Source organism: Sycon ciliatum, chromosome 10 (genome assembly GCF_964019385.1).
Source record: "Sycon ciliatum chromosome 10, ocSycCili1.1, whole genome shotgun sequence".
Taxonomy (NCBI): Eukaryota; Metazoa; Porifera; class Calcarea; order Leucosolenida; family Sycettidae; genus Sycon; species Sycon ciliatum.
This window is the reverse complement of record NC_088652.1, coordinates 4,664,077-4,679,991: the sequence shown is the minus strand read 5'-3', so window position 1 is coordinate 4,679,991 and position 15,915 is coordinate 4,664,077. Positions and strand designations below refer to the sequence as shown.

Here is a 15,915-nt window from a genome sequence, read left to right as displayed (position 1 = left end):
CACCACTCTTTCCAGCGTGTCACGAGGTCATCCGGTAGCGGCTGGTCCCAGCTGACTCCGGTGCGCCATATCCGCTGGAGAAGTACCTTTGCCGATACCGTGTGAAACGCCAGGTAGCCAAGCGGATCAAATACTGACATGCACATGCGTAGCACATGTCGCTTTGTCGGCTGCGTCACTTCTGCTTCTTGTGTCACCAGTCGTGCACTTAGCTTGAAGCTGAAGATGTCCTCCCGCGGGATCCATTTGAGGCCAAGGGTCTTCTCGGTCGGGGTGGCCGTATCGCCGCTGTCGATCGTGAGAGCGCTGTCGGACCTGAGCTCGGGTGGCACGCTTGCTAGGACCTCTGACGAGTTGCTTACCCAGCTACGAATGGTGAACCCGCCGGCTTTGTGGATCTTGACGACTTGAAGCGCTCTGGCGACAGCTGTTTCCACTGTTGGCGTTGAATCGAAGTAGTCGTCCATGTAGTGCTTGCGGTTGATTGCGTAGACAGCTTCTTCGTGGTTGTCCCTGAACTCCTCAGCATTCCTCCGCATCACGAACTGGGCCGAGGCAGGCGAGCATACCGTTCCGAACGTCATCGCCTTCATTTGGTACGCGTCCGGCTCTCTGTCACGTTTCATGCCTCGCCAAAGGAAGCGTTGGGATGGTTGATCTTCTTCCCGAATCTGTACCTGGTGGAACATCTGCTGTATATCGCCGCCGAAGGCAATACGGTGCTCCCTGAACTTGAATAGAACGCCGGTGAGAGAGTTCAGCAGATCCGGTCCCGGAACCAGGGCGTCGTTTAGGCTCATGCCGTTGCTTGAGGCTGCCGCGTCGAAGACTAGTCGCAGCTTCCCTGGTTTGTTCGGGTTCGTGACACCAAAGTGCGGCTGGTACCACTTGCGCTCGTGGAATGCTGTCTCCTCTTCTGGTGTCAGCTTGAAGGCATAACCGGCAGCCAGGTACTGTTCGATCTTACTGCAGTACGCGTTAGCGAAGACTTGATCCCTGTCCATCTTTCGCTCGATGGAGAACAGCCGCCGGAGGGCCATGGGCTTGCTCTCTGGTAGGAGTATGCCACTCTCTCTCCACAGGAGTCCGGTTTCCCAGCGGTCTTCGACTCGTCTGGTGGTCGATTCCATGATCCTCTCAGCTTGCGCTTCCTGTCGGGACCGGATCTTAGTGCTGGTGACCTTGACACCAAACGAGTCTGTGGTGAAGAAAGACTTGACGAGCAGATGTAGGTCGTCATCGAAACAGCCATCTTTGATTTGCGCTGACAGGCTGCTGTGGGGGTTTTCGGTGCTGAGGTCATCGACTCTGCCGTGGATTGCCCAGCCTAGCTTGCACCGCGTGGCTACCGGCGATCCGGGCGGTCCCTCGACCCACTCTCGGGGCATGATCAGGTCACAATTGTCCTGCCCGATGAGCATTCTGGGCTTCTGCATATCCTCCACTGTCAGATCAGCGTCTCGGAGGTGTTTCCAGTGCTGACAGGTGCTGTTGACGTCGAGGTCTTGCTTGGGTAGATCCAGTGTAACGGTTCGTACATCGTTCAGGTAGAACTCCTGCCCGCTTCCGAACACCGAAACCTCCACCTTCCTGGAGTTGTTGTCAGTCTGGCTGGTGTCGTCCGTCCAGGTCAGTGTCAGCGGGCAGTGCGTCCCCTTGGCGCCGATCTCCTTGGCTAGGCTAGCGTCAAGCAACGTGACTGTAGATGCTTCGTCGAGCAGAGCGAACGTGTGTACCGTCCCCTTCGTGCCTGTGACGTTGATGGGTACTGTGCGCAGCATCACCCTCCCACTGGTAGGTCGTCGAGTTGCGTTGCACGGCGCTGGCTGGTCCCCCGTCCTCTCCTGCGTGCTCGGTTGCGGCAGATGGAGGAGTCGGTGGTGTAGCCTTTCGCACCCGTCACGTCCGCACCGTGCTTTCTCCGGGCAGTCCCTGACTTGGTGTCCACAGCCAAAACAGACGAAGCAGCGGTTCTCATTCTTGATCCACTTCCACCTGTCCTTGACTAGGGCCTTCTTCAAGGTGTTGCAGTTGGCAGCGGAGTGTCCGGCTTTCTTGCAGAAACCGCATTGTTCTTCTCGTGCGGTGAAGGTGTTCCCACGGAGGCCGCCTGGTCGCTTGCCAGATGGCGGCTTTTCAGCTCTGTCAGTGGCAGTGAGTCTTCTGACGTGGCTGATAGCGTCCGCTCGTTGTGATAGCCATTCGGAGAGTGTTGCCAGGGTCACTCCGGTCTGTTGGGTATGGACGAACTCCCCCCATTGCCGCTTCAGGCTGTTGGGAAGTTTCATGATCACTTCCTGCCGCAGGGTGGGATTTGTGAGATGTCCGGTATCGTTCATGAGCTGCATTGTTGCGACGAGGTTGCCGACCGCATTTGCCGTGTCGATGAGGGCCTCGAAGTCCTCTTCTCCAGCTGGCTTCAGTTTCTTGACGCCGTCAATTATGGTCTGTATCACCTGCTCTGGCTGCCCGAACCGCATTTCCAGAGTCTGCATGACACAATCGACGTTATCAGGTACGATGAGCATGGCTTTGACGGTGTCCTTAGCCTTCCCTTTGAGGGCTTTCTGTAGCCTGGCCATATTCTCCGCATTGGAGAATTTGCATTCACTCGTCGATGACGTGAACATATGGCGGAACATCGGCCAGGACGCCGGGTCACCGTTAAACTCTGGGAGGTCCTTTGCGGTGGACTGTCGGGCGACTATCTTGTGAAGGTCGCTGCCAGTATCTTGGGAGCCATGTCTCTGCGTGGCTGTCGTCAGGTGTCCGGCCAAGGCCTCCGCAAGCTGACTGACAGCTGTCACCACTGAAGTCTGAGCGGCCTGGGCCGGGGTGTGCTCTTCATGTGCGATTGGCTGGTCCCTAGCGCGTGCTGCGGGCGGCAGGTGTTGTGTCGGCTCAGCCTTGTCGCCAAGGGACTCCACATCCTCAGTATCTTTCGGGACGGGTTGGTGGTACTCAGCTGGAGTCCGGCGGTGGTATGACGATGACTTGTCCACAGACCTCGCTCCCCTGAGTTCTGCAGGTCGAGGCTCGTACTCGTGGACGGCGTGGAATCGAGCATCGTTACCAGGACTACTCGTGTCAGTCACGGTATTACGTCTCTGTTCGACTGCCCGGTCTGCAGGGCTACCTCGCGCTGCGCATTCCTCTAGGAACAGCTGGCGCCACTGGTCAGCTTTCCTTTGCTGCTGCTCCGCAGATTGCCTGGCTTGACTCAGGAGCTCACGTAGGTGATCCTTGTCACCCTCCGCGCGCGCAGCCTGCTCCTCGATCTCCTGGAGTTCTTCGCGTGACCGCTGTCTCTGGCAGGCCATCGCCTCGAACTCTACCTTGCGCTGCTCCGATACGCGCTTCATCTTGTCGAGTTCAGCCCGCAGTTCGGTGTTGCAATCATACAGGTCGCTGTTCTCAGCTTGAGCTGTGCTCTTGTGGAGGTCTAGCTCGCGACGTGTTCGCCGCAATTCAGACTGAAGGTGTTGCACGACAAGATCCTTCTCATGACTTTCGTCAGCGGACTGTTGTAAACTTTGCTGCAGGCAATCAATCATCCGGTGTGCGTGACTGAGTGCGTCTTCGTTGGCCTGTGACTGAGCATTGTGTGCGGTTACAGCTGACTGCTCAGGGAGATTCACAGGTTCAGGACTACCCTGCAGTGCTTGGAGCGCTGATGGCGCTAGAGCTAGCGGTGTGGCATCTGCGCGTTCTGCCATGCTGTACGGAATGTGTGAAGAGGCACTAGTACCTTGCTCTACCTGCTCCGTGCGCTGTGTACCGGTACTTACTGAGTCTGACACTAAAACTGAGTTTTTGCCAACTCCTTGAAGTCGCTCTACTGTCCTACCGCTTGTAGAACGGGACTTGACTGTACGTGGGTCGCAGACACTATCTGCACTCAGGTCTATCAAGTCCGGGTCACTAGTTTGCCCTGACTGTACGGATTTAGCAGGGTACAACACGCTCACCTCATCGCTGCCATTTGCAGCTGTGGGCGCTTGCATTTCAGATCGTCGCTCTTCCTCGAACACTTCCTCTCTCATCGCGGGCGATGAAGACTTCGGGGTGCCAGAGCGTCTGGACGCCCTCTCGAGATTCAAGCTGGCCAGGTCAGCCTCCGCCTCTGCGACCCTCTTTCTCGCTTCTAGCAGGGCGCACCTTGCTTCCATCACTGATGGCGCACTTCCTGACGTGCGGCTTGATGCGAGCGACGGTGTCTGCCTGCTGAAGCTGGTTCTTGGACTGGTCGCACTCTCTTCGTCCTCAAACCCCAGTCGCCTGGGAGCAACTCCCTTGGTTGAACGAGCACTCGTTCTTTGTTCCTCCGCCATTCGCGATCCGGCTCGAAGGACCAATGTTTGCGCCGGTATTCTCACTCACAACACAGAGTCTGAGGTTTATAGAATATTATCACTAGGAGAAGACTGTATCCATTGCAAACTGATTGCAATACTTCAAAAGGCTAGCTACTACCTGGTAGTAACAGAAACAGCCAAAGACAAAGAACCTAACAACTGCACCAGCAAGCTCTTTCTTTGCACTAACTACAAATACATCAAAATCAAGCAGCAAAATGCAAATCCGCACGCGTGTTTGCCGGAACTGAACTTCCGTAGCGCAGCTGATCATTGCGGCTGCACGGGACGACCATCCCACCACAGTAAGGCAAAGAACTATGCATGGAACTAGCAAAGAATGCATGCAGCACACCAGCATGCTGTCCCTACGCAGACGTCCAGTCTAGCGTGAGCAAGGATGAATAGCATGAGAAACCAGCGGGTGTAGTATGAAAGGCAGTGCAGCAGTTATGAATAGGGACATCAACAGGACACAACACACAGTAGTCATGCGCAGGCTGAGGTAACTGAGGGCCGGGGAACAGTACAGACATGTGCACAACAGCACCTAGGTTTACTACTACCCAAGGTTATTCATGTCTTGGTCTAAACTGAGCAAGTTACTAGTGGAGATCTGTGGGGTGACTTGGTCGTACCAACAGCTCCCTTCCTACTTGAATCCCAATCAAACTCGCGCACTTCCACCGAAACTGGGTGACTGCGCCCTACTAGATGGGGATTTGTATGCAAAATGTCACTAAAAGCGCCATTTCGTTCTTATGAAAGCACGGATGACAGCGATTGGCCCATATGTTGTAGTCTTTTGGACACTGAGTCGACTGGTTTTGGTCCGAAAAGGCTGCGATGCAGCGTTCCTCCTTTATTCCCAATCGAACATGGTTGAACAAGTGGTCACGTGCTCCTGGGTGCCCAAATCACCTGGTCACCACGCCAGCAGGCGACAACTTTCACACCAAGGTTCAACTCGAGTTCAACTCGAGTGACAGGACTGCACCAAAAAAAGGTCAAACAGGCTAGTAAGTTGTACCCTGCAGTTGTACCCTGCACCAAGACCATTCGACTCAGCACCCCGAAGACTACAACTGGTGAAATTTTAATTTTTGCCTTAACTACCCCTTTAAGCAACAGTGGAAGAGAAACAATGCCAAAGTTTGTTTTGTGAAGATAAAAATTAGCTAGGGATGGAAACACTTTCTCACAATCACCTCCCCATGGTAACGCCATCTAAACTTCAGAAAACCCTTATCACCTGGACCAGAGACACATATTATCTGGACTCTTACCATCGGAACATGTGTTTCCTGTGAAGCCAGGCAGGCAGGAGCACTGAAAGTCGGCGCATGTTCCACCATTCTGACATGGCTCACTTGCACAGTCCATGCAATCTCCCACTACAAAATACATGTGAAAGAGACATCAGCAGCAGTACACTTGGCTGGTCTGCAAATTTCAGAGGACACATGAACCTGAAGTTTGAAGCACCCCCACAGGCGAACTTTATACAGAAATAACGTACAGAAATGTACTGGTTATACCTCGAAGGTCGTAAATCGACCTCCCCACCCCCCCCCCCCCCCCCCCACCCCTCCCCCTTATCGGGACAGTGATTTCCTGGATAACTGGTGATTAAACCCAGGACCTAAGTCCACTAACCTGTTCTTGTTTGATTCTAGGTATAGATGGTCGACTTATATCAGGTAAAGGTATAGTACAAGGTAGATCTGCTCTTACCCTTTTCGCAGACAAACTGCGTATGATGGACAGGATGAGCATCGCACCAAAATTCTGACCATCTGCCGTCCAAACGGCTCATCACATAGCAATCAGATACTGACGAGAACGGATTTTGCACACCGAAATTCCGGTATGTCGAGTTGCTTCCGCTGACCCATACTGGCCTTCCCTCGTTTTCCTGAAAGAGGTCGCAGATCGGTGAAAAGGGAAAAACAATCGGCTGAGAGCCCATGGAGGAGAAGAAATTGCTGCAGTATTGAACAGCCGAATGGTACCGTTCACCAAAATCAGCAAAACAAATTCCTCTCCAGAATAATGGTCCGGTGCGAGTCATGTAATGGCAAAAATTAATAGAGAATATTATCATTTCTTCTTGGTCACATCTAAGCATCAGCTTAATTATATATTATGACAAATTGGCTCACTAAAAGTATCCATGCCTTATGCCCAAGTAGATAATGAGACTTTGCGCTGCCCTTATCTGTGTGCAAAGCTTTTTTTCAAAGAAGATGCCCTATGAACCGACGGTGAATTTTTTCTTCTCCACCCTTGCACCATCATGTACATGTGTAGGTTGGTTGTTCCCTTTCATGGTGTTGTGAGGCATACTGTGTGGTGCTGTCATGCTGCCACCTCTCCTATCACCTCTCATCCAAGCCATTCAACATAAACGAAGCTGTGGAGTTGGCATTTTGCTGACACGCTCCAACACGATGGAGGTTATTCAGTCAAATTTGCGTGTAACGACACCCGGCGGGGTATCAGAAAAGTGTCCTTATATTTATTATTTATTATTATGTGCTTGTTCGCGTAGACATCAGCATGGCCTGCAGCTGCATTAATGGGCATGCGAATCATGCAAACCAGCCAAAAATGTTCGCATAAGCCACTTCGAATAGATACAAAAGACCATAACAGTTTCAAAAAAAGAAGAAATATGCGAAAAGAAGACGAAAACTAGGGTGCCGACACCACTCGGGCACAGATGCCCACCCAACTGCTTCGGTCAGCAGCAAGGGCACGGAACGCCTCCAGATCGACTTTGCTTGACAAGGAAAGTCCAATCCGCTTGGCATCATCTTGTAGTAGCGTCGGTAGTGTGTGTCTTGGCCGTCCCCTCCAGCCCGCTGGACGAGGCTCTGCGAAGTACGCTCCCATGGCCAGGGATGGTGGGGAGTCAGCCGGGAGCCGGAGGACGTGCCCAAAGAGCCTCCACCTAGCTCTCAAGATGATAATGCGGAGAGGAACCGCGCCGGTACGCTCATAGAGCCTCTCGTTCCTAATCCGATTCGGGAACACAATGCCGATTAGCGCCCGCAGCTGTTTTCGGTGGAAGGCCTCAATACGGCTCAGCTGCTGTTTCGTTGGTGCCCATGTTGCACAATTGTAGCAGAGTACAGGGAGTACAAAGGCATTATAGAGCCGGATGCGGAGATCCTCCGAAACTAGCGACCTACGGATCCACAGCGTCCAGAGTTTACCAAAGGCAACAGTTGCCAGTTGCTGTCGCCGTAGCATATCCTCGGCATCACCTAATAGGGACCCGAGTTTCTTGGTGGTTCGCCACTCCTCCTCGATGCGATCAGTGTGCCGTTCGATGTGCGTGTGCTCTGTTTTGGTCTCATTCACTTTCAAATCCCATTCGAGGAGCTTGTTGGATATGGTTGGAAGGAGGGTCCTCAGCCTCTCACCATCAGTAGTCACGAAATCCACATCGTCGGCGTAGGCAGTTTCAGTTGGTAGCCCCAGGGAGATATCGGCAGGGGGACGTGGTAGAAGAAGAGGCCGGACATCACGCAGCGCACCCTCAAGGTACACAATGAAAAGAACAGGAGACAACGAGTCACCTTGGGGTGTGCCGCGGAGAGTGGGGAATGACGGGCCCTTAGCGGATGGGAGTACAACCCGCAGTACGGTGTCCTGGAGGAGGTAACTGATCATTCGGATTTCATCCGGCTGCAAGAACGATCCCAGCACCGAGATGAGCCGTGGCCTGCTTATACAGTCAAACGCTTTTGACATATCAATGCCTAGGATATCCAGCGCACAGCGATAGCGTTGGCATCGAGCCGCCAACCATCGGTATGACCACACAACATCTGTGGTGCTTCTGCTGGGGCGGAAACCACTCTGTGTGTGTGCAACGAAGTTGTTGACGTCCTTGTTGATCCTCCGCAGCACAATCAATGATAGAATCTTCCTGAGCGCTGTGAGTAAAACCACGGGCCGTAGGTGAGCGACTGGTCCCCTTGATTTGCCAGGCTTTTGTAACGGAATAAGCGACCCACTACCGATGCTGTTCAGGGGCAGGCCTGTCTCGACGGCAGAGTTGAGGACCTGGGCGATATTGGAGTAGACGAGGGCAGGTGAGTACTTTAGCAGCTCCCCTGGCATGTTATCTGGGCCACTTGACCTGCCATTGTTCAACTTTCCAGCTGCCTGTGTCACCTCTGCCTCAGAAATGGGCCGCTCAAGCCGGCGGTACTGAATAGCGCAATCCTGGTCGGCAAGGCCCGGTCGCCGCAGCAACAGTGCACCTGGCTCCGGTGTGTACAGCTTAGAAAAGTGGTCGGTGATTTGGATGGCTACCGAGACTGGCTGTATTACTTGTCTACCCGCTTCATCATGCACAGTGATAGGCTGTTGTTTTTGTCGCTGGAGTAGATGGACTGCATGAAACATCTGTGCTGTATCCTTCTTTGCTTCTACTTCCCTCGCCCGAGCGTCCAGCTCATTCGATGCTAGTTCCTTTGCTCGCAGCCGGATTCGGTGTGAGAGGGTGTTCCGCCGATGCTTCAGATCAGTCACTTGCCGTGGATCCCTACTTGTAGTTATCAGCAGTCGTAACCGTTTTTTCTCTTCTGACCAGGAATGTAGCTGATCATCCATGAAACGCTGTTGCTTCTTTGGGGGCTGTGCCAGTCCAATGGTATTCTTTGCCGTTTGCTGGATGAAAGACGAGATCGATGTCCAGTGTGCTTCCGGTGTGGATGTGTCTACTGCGCCGTTGGCGCCGTTGTCTACTGCGCCGTTGGTGTCCTTATACCCGAAGTCTATTATATGCATTACAGTTAGATGGGACTTTGCTCTGGGCATGGAAATTCCGTCATTATACACGAATTGTCGTTATAAAAAATTCACGGTTCGCGTGAGACTCGGCTGAAAGCCGAGTTTTCCGCATTCGCCGTGGGAACGCCACCACCCTCTAGGATCAAAGGCGCAGATGCAGAGCCTAAACGATGGGAGGTGAGTAGATCAGACCCACCACAAGTAGTCAAAGACCGAAATCCCATTAGCTGCATCCATGTTACCCTCGTGCCAGGCCACGAGTTCCCAATCAACTAGGGGGTTGCAGCACGGCTGGACAAATTCCTTCCACTTCCAAGCAGGACTTGAAACTGGTACCCTCTGTTTCTCAATTGTCGTTATATCCGCAGTCTATATTTGACTGTAATTCTAATAAAATTTAATATCACTGTGAGGTGGCTGTCATATCGAAGAACACCAAGTACAGTAGTACTAAGGGCGAGAATTGAAATCACTACTTGAAATTTAAATGGAAAACCTTACACACACACCATCTTCAATGCAAGTGGTCTCTTCGCTGCAAATTACACTAATTCTCAATCACATTTTCGGCCAGGAGCCATCATCAGGATTAGAAATTAATTTTGTTGATCATCTTAGCTGCAGATAGGATGGGCGGTGTATGAAAGATACTTTTAAGTTTTAACCACTGTTGGCCTCTAAAAATGGTGACAGTCGGTTATGCAAACCAAAATATCATGGTTGTGTTTTGTTCTCTGCATAGTGTGCTGCCGTACAAAATGTGCATTGAATGAATGAAAAAGTTCTGAAGCACGCAGTACGAGAAATCACTTACGCCCATATCATGTAATCCAATCCAAACTCCATTTTCAATCTGCTGAGCAGCGAACGTCTCAAAGATGAACTGGTTTTCAGCTGCATCATTGATCGTAACAAGCTCCCCCGTGCCCAATTCTTCACAGCTTCTGCTCGCAAATGGCCAGTCCCCAATGCTTTCATCCATAGTGTACCGATGTCCATCGTAGCCTAAACCAAACAAAAGAAAGGTGATATTTAGTCTGGCTGCGATGCAGAGTTGGACAGCCATGTGCGCACACACACACACACACACACATTTTCCATTGCACGACATCAAAAATGCCGAAGAGTTGGAAACTCAATAGGAAAATGGAGTTCAGTGTTGCGCAGAGTTATGGGACCGAACCTGTCAGCTCAAAAGCCTTTCTTTTAAATTGTAACTGAAAGAAATCAACAAATAATCGACGCTGAAACAATAATTTTAAAACAGCAATGAAGAAAACACATTCTGCTGTATCGCCACACAAGAACAAAGTCATGAAAGGTTTCCAAAATCAATTTTCACGTCACATTCATCAGTGGAATGTCTCACTGCACAGTTCTATTATTACTATCAGTGTCTCACGCCCTTTGCAATCGGTTCTCACTTCACTTCTATTGTCTCACCTTTCTTCCTTCTATTTTTGCACTTATTTTGTTCTCGTAACACATTATTGTTCAGCATGGTTATTCTTCCGTCACGACATTCCACTGAAGAATGTAACATGAAAATCGATTTTGGAAACCTTTCATGACTTCGTTCTTGTGTGGCGATGACAGCAAAATTTGTTCTCTTCATTGCTATTTCAAGAACTTAACCGTCACGTTTCATACTGATATTTTCATAAGAATGTGTTTTGGTTACCAGCAAAAGCCGAAAGAATGTTCATGATTTCGTGTCAACAGACTTTCCCGTGGCCATGTGAGCAACTTGTTACCCTTCAAAGTTTGAACCCTGCCCCTCCTCCTGCTCGCTATTTACATACCGGTAATCCAAATCTCTGTTCTAGGGTCTGTGTTTCTGTCACTCTTTAGCAGGTGACAAAAGCCCAAAGAGTAGAGCCGAAAGAGTCATTTTCTTGCCATGAGGAAGACAATTTTTGGTCGATAATAAGCAGAGCTCAAGAAGGCAGAGGATGATCTTGAAAAGATATTTTGATGAAGTACTACCCAATGGACTTGGACACTATGGGTTGGTGGGAGAGAGTGGGTAGGGGGGAGGGCTGGATTGTGTAGTGGTGTATGGGTGAAGGGGGGGGGGGTGATGATGGGGGGTTGTGTGATGGTGGCGGCGTGTGTGTATGTGGGTGTAGGGAGGACTGGGTTGTGGGGTGGTGTGTGGGTGAGCGAGGGGGGGGGGGGGGTGGATTGTGTGGTGGTGGTGGCGGTGTGAGTGTGTGTGTGTGTGTGTGTTTGTGTGTAGGGAGGACTGAAATGTGTGATGGTGGTGGTTTAGGGGTTAGAGGAGGAGGCATGGAAAGCTTGTAAGAAAGAATGTATGGACAATGGGCTGTGCAGTTTGACAGGTTGTATTGCAAGATGTATATGACAGTGTACATCCACTTCAAAGGTAAAATCATGGTCCTGTCAAGTGCCCAGATTTTGTGAAGATCCCACTTCAACCAGAGTACCAGACAAACTGGAACTGTAGCCTTGGTGCGATATTGTTATAATTACGTAATCAAATTTACATGTATCTCCAAATGTCAAGATTATTGTAATACAAGTGTTGCACGTGCAAAGATGACCGAAAACTCACAGTTGGTGGGCATTGCAGGCACTATGCAGGCCGTCAGTTTTTCAGCAAGTGCATAATATTATTCCATAATGGCAGCAGGGGGAAATTGGGGTTTCCAGATGACAGTGGTACGTTATTAGTGTTTTTGGCATCGTTAATTTAATCCAACCCCGCTCACTGGCAAACCTCAACCACATTGCCGGAACACACCACCTTGCACTGGTAGACTAAGGACAGTCTTCAGCTTCAAAATGACTTTTGGGTGAACAACAGTTTCAATTTAGTGGGTAAAGTTACGTGCTTGAATACACTGTCACATGATATTGGCTTTTGTGATGATTTTTCGGTGAAGGGTTAGTGAACTGAAAATAGGTGAATTGGGTGTAATATCGGTAACGTGATATTCCCTTCCTGCACCCCTTCTTCTTTCCTCTCCCCCCCCCCCCCCCCCCCCATCCGGTCGCATCGTTCAGCACTCTTCTTTTCCTCCCTTCTTACCTCTCCCCGTGTATGTCCGTCGCTCCCTCACAAACTCACAAACTCACACACACACACACACACACACACACACACACACACACACACACACACACACACACACACACACACACACACACACACACACATACATGTACACATGCACACACACACACACACACACACACACACACACACACACACACACACACACACACACACACACACACACACACACACACACACACATGTACACATGCACACACACACATGCGCGCACACACACACACACACACACACACACACACACACACACACAAACACAAGTCATTGTTCGGCCTTCCCAGAACCAAACCCCTGAGCGTATGACAGGTATGAAACGTGCTATTTTTCGTTGGCTGAGCGTAGCGAATGAAACGAAAAATGTATTTTTTGCCAGCATTTTCATTTTTCACCATAGTATCGGCACCAGGATTGCGTCAGCTGGTTTTTTGTCAGTGTTCTCAAACTTTGCTCTTCATCGTGGTCTTTCTCTTTTCGTTGTAGTTGAGTGAGTGAGTGAACAAAGACCACACTACCACTGTGATCTGTATCTTTCTGTTGTGTGTGGGTGTGTCTGCGGTGTACGCAGAGGCCAGCTAGCTGGCAAAAAAAGGGCAGTTTACGCACATGACGTGCGCTTTTGCAAATGTCAAAGACATGTACATGAAGGGAAACTCAGTTTGAATGTCGCCTCTGTAGAATATACAGTTCATTGAGCCTTATAAATTCTAACAAGTTATCAACACTTACAAGCAACTATCTGGGCGTTTTGGGCTCCGCAAACAGTCACAAAGACTAAGCACAGGAACGGATAGAGAAGCCGGTCCATGGTTTATTCGGCGCGCTGGGCAGGGAGTATTTGAACACCTAGTTGACCTACATGCACTGCATGCCATTAGCTAGCCATTGTCCAGAGTTCCTATTGCGTTAGTAAGCTGATTGCCTTAGTTGGTCAAATCTCTACAGGAAAGCCATTATCTAGTGAAGGGAAAACCAACAATGAAAACTCATTTCCACACTTGACATGCCGGCAGTGTATCCGAAAAGCGCCGTGGCAGGAAAGACACTTCATGCAGCTGGGCAGCAAGTCTTTACTTCCGCTGAATCTTGGTCCTCGTGAGCAGGCCGTGGCCGGCTGGGTGCCAAGTCAGGTGAGAATCTGATGTTCTTGTGTCTAGTTGACGCTGTTTGGATTAGCACCCATGTGCCATATGTCGCACGCTGCTAGTCATGATGACACGCGCATCGTCTGGACTTTCGCCCTAGCGCTATAGCTCGAACTATTTTACAAACTGCTACAAGAACACCCTTGAAAATCGCAAGTACTAGTACTAGTAGTAGATCTACAGTGCACGGTACGGACTTGTCACAGACGCAGAGTCTAGTACATGTAACGCGACTACCAGTTCATGGTTGTGAACTCTTGGCAGTCGTGCTATCTTGAGTCTTGGTTTATCTTCATTGTGCATGACCACTCGAACTGTGAATGCCTGATGCTGCTTTGTGAGGCTCGAGGCTGTCCGCATTATCACACGAAAAGCGAAGGTTGGAGTGGCATGTTGAAATGGCCTTGAAGTCGGTTGTGTTTGGAGATATGCCCATGTACAGGACTTCGCTCGTCAGATTGAGAACATCGGGAATACAAGACAAACCTCATTAGACTAGGCAAAGATCCAGGATTCCCTGATGATGTAAGTATTATTCTTGATTGTACAGTCGTAGACCTCGTTGCAAGTCCGGATAAGATATGTTTTTAAATATCTCTTTAATATCCGGACTTGCACGGAGATCTACAAATGATTAAAATGATTTGCTTGTAGACAATATACCGTCACCTTCAGTTATCTGACAGAGACCATTCCCTTCGTATTGGCCATAGACCAGGAATTTTGGCGGACCGCTCAATGTTCGACGTTCGCTGTCTGGACCTTGGCGTGAACTTGAAAACACGATTTCTCTGGATCTGTTTCTTTCTAGCTAACTCGATCTATGTTTCATGTCTTGTACATTTACATATGCCTATGGGTCTACTGGAAGAATCTGAATTGTCTCGTGATCGGTTGTCTTGTGCAGGGGTCTGGGGAACAGATTGTGCTAACGTTATGATTAGGAAACATCGTATACATTGTATGCGGCGGATACAGTACGTATGATGTAAAACTGCAAACATGTGCAATTCCTGATAGTAACACATTACTCGTGTATTTGTGCATTTGTCAAAGGTATTTCTACACAAATACACTCTCACAGTAATGATACAAAGACTTGAAACCACTTTGTTTGCAGCGCTTCATGCAAACTGAACCAACTGCATGTACCTAACAACATGAGGTCATGCTTGCCTTGGTACTTGGTACTACTACTCTTACACATTTCTATGTAAAGAGCTATACGGGAGCCAAACAATGCGCATGAAGCCAAAATGAAGACAAAAATCAGATATCCTGGCAAAAACACGTTGCCTAAAAACTTTCATGTATGTACTCTGAAGCACACAACCGGAGTGGGAATAGCAAGAAACTCCGGTGGCATTTGGAGCAGAGTGCGCTTTCATCACAGCCTCTATGATATTGGGCAGCAAGTCAGCAAGCGTGACTTTTCCTCTTCCCCTGCAGCCCCACCGCCACCGGTGCACCACCATCAATGCGCAGATGAAGATCTATCCACGAAATTGAAATTATCAGTACCTTCTGTGCATGCGGACAGTGGTTTGAAGAGTGCCACGTACACAGTGATAGGATTCGAGTGCTTCCGGAGTGGTCCAATTTAAAGCACTTTAGGTCCGGAAAACATTGGAAGCAGAGCCACTTCACTTCAGACAGATCAGAAATCCTAAAACGCCGCAAGAATCACAGGTATGTTGGGAATAGAAGCAGTCTTAGTAATACAGTGAAACCTGTCTAAGACGACCGCTCAAGGGACAGTCAAACCATGGTCTCTAGCTCTGTTTCCAGGTGGTCTCCTTATTCAGGGTCATTTGACTGGAAATAGCATGCCTTGGTCCTGGGTTCAGTGGTCTTCTAGGACAGGTGGTCGCCTTGAGAGGTTTTACTGTACTGGATTTCAGACTACATTGTAGTGGGCAGTTAGTGGTAGAAGGCTGAGTGTGTTGGAGGAGGTTGAATGTGGACATGGCGTCACAGTATGTGTATCTGGAAGAAAGTATGGGCACCTTCTGGTCACAACAGAATGCACCAGTACATGTATTCATAGAGACTACGTGTGAGGCATAAAGACTGAGGCTTCTACGATTCTAAGCCTAAAATGAGAATTGGTATCAAAACGGGGACATCTGAATAAATTATACCTCTCGTGACAATGGTAGGACTTACATTAGTCTGTCAATCGCCTGCCGCATCTCGGACCTGCATGCCGTCATTGCGACATGACTGTCACTTCTCCTTCAAAGATCTTTTCTTTTCACCTCTCATGTGACATCATCCGCGCTATGCCTCGCTAACGACAATCCCAAAGTTTATTTCTTGTGTGGTTTATAAGTTTGTAGCCAGCTGATGAACAGATGATGAGTTATTTTTAAAAGGATTGCCTCACCCTTGCAATATGCACAAAACTCAGCGCCACAACTATAAGACACATGGTTTTCGTTTTTTCCTTTCTTTTTTTTACGATAGTCACATACCCAACTCGTATAATATTGAAAGACAATGGTACTGAGACGAG

At 49.6% G+C, this 15,915-nt stretch overlaps 1 protein-coding gene across 1 annotated transcript in view; it reads right to left on the bottom strand.

Annotated features, from left to right (window-relative positions):
- Nucleotides 1-13,367, bottom strand: part of LOC135825622 (fibrillin-2-like) — a 110,167-nt gene extending 96,800 nt beyond the window's left edge. The window contains exons 1-4 of the mRNA XM_065338228.1: nucleotides 12,985-13,367; nucleotides 9,976-10,166; nucleotides 6,090-6,270; nucleotides 5,642-5,749 (exon numbers count right to left, since the gene is read on the bottom strand). Of these exons, the coding sequence (XP_065194300.1) occupies nucleotides 5,642-5,749; nucleotides 6,090-6,270; nucleotides 9,976-10,166; nucleotides 12,985-13,063 (559 nt within the window). The 5' untranslated portion in view covers nucleotides 13,064-13,367. The remainder of the gene's footprint in view (nucleotides 1-5,641; nucleotides 5,750-6,089; nucleotides 6,271-9,975; nucleotides 10,167-12,984) is intronic.
- Nucleotides 13,368-15,915: the final 2,548 nt, after the last annotated feature.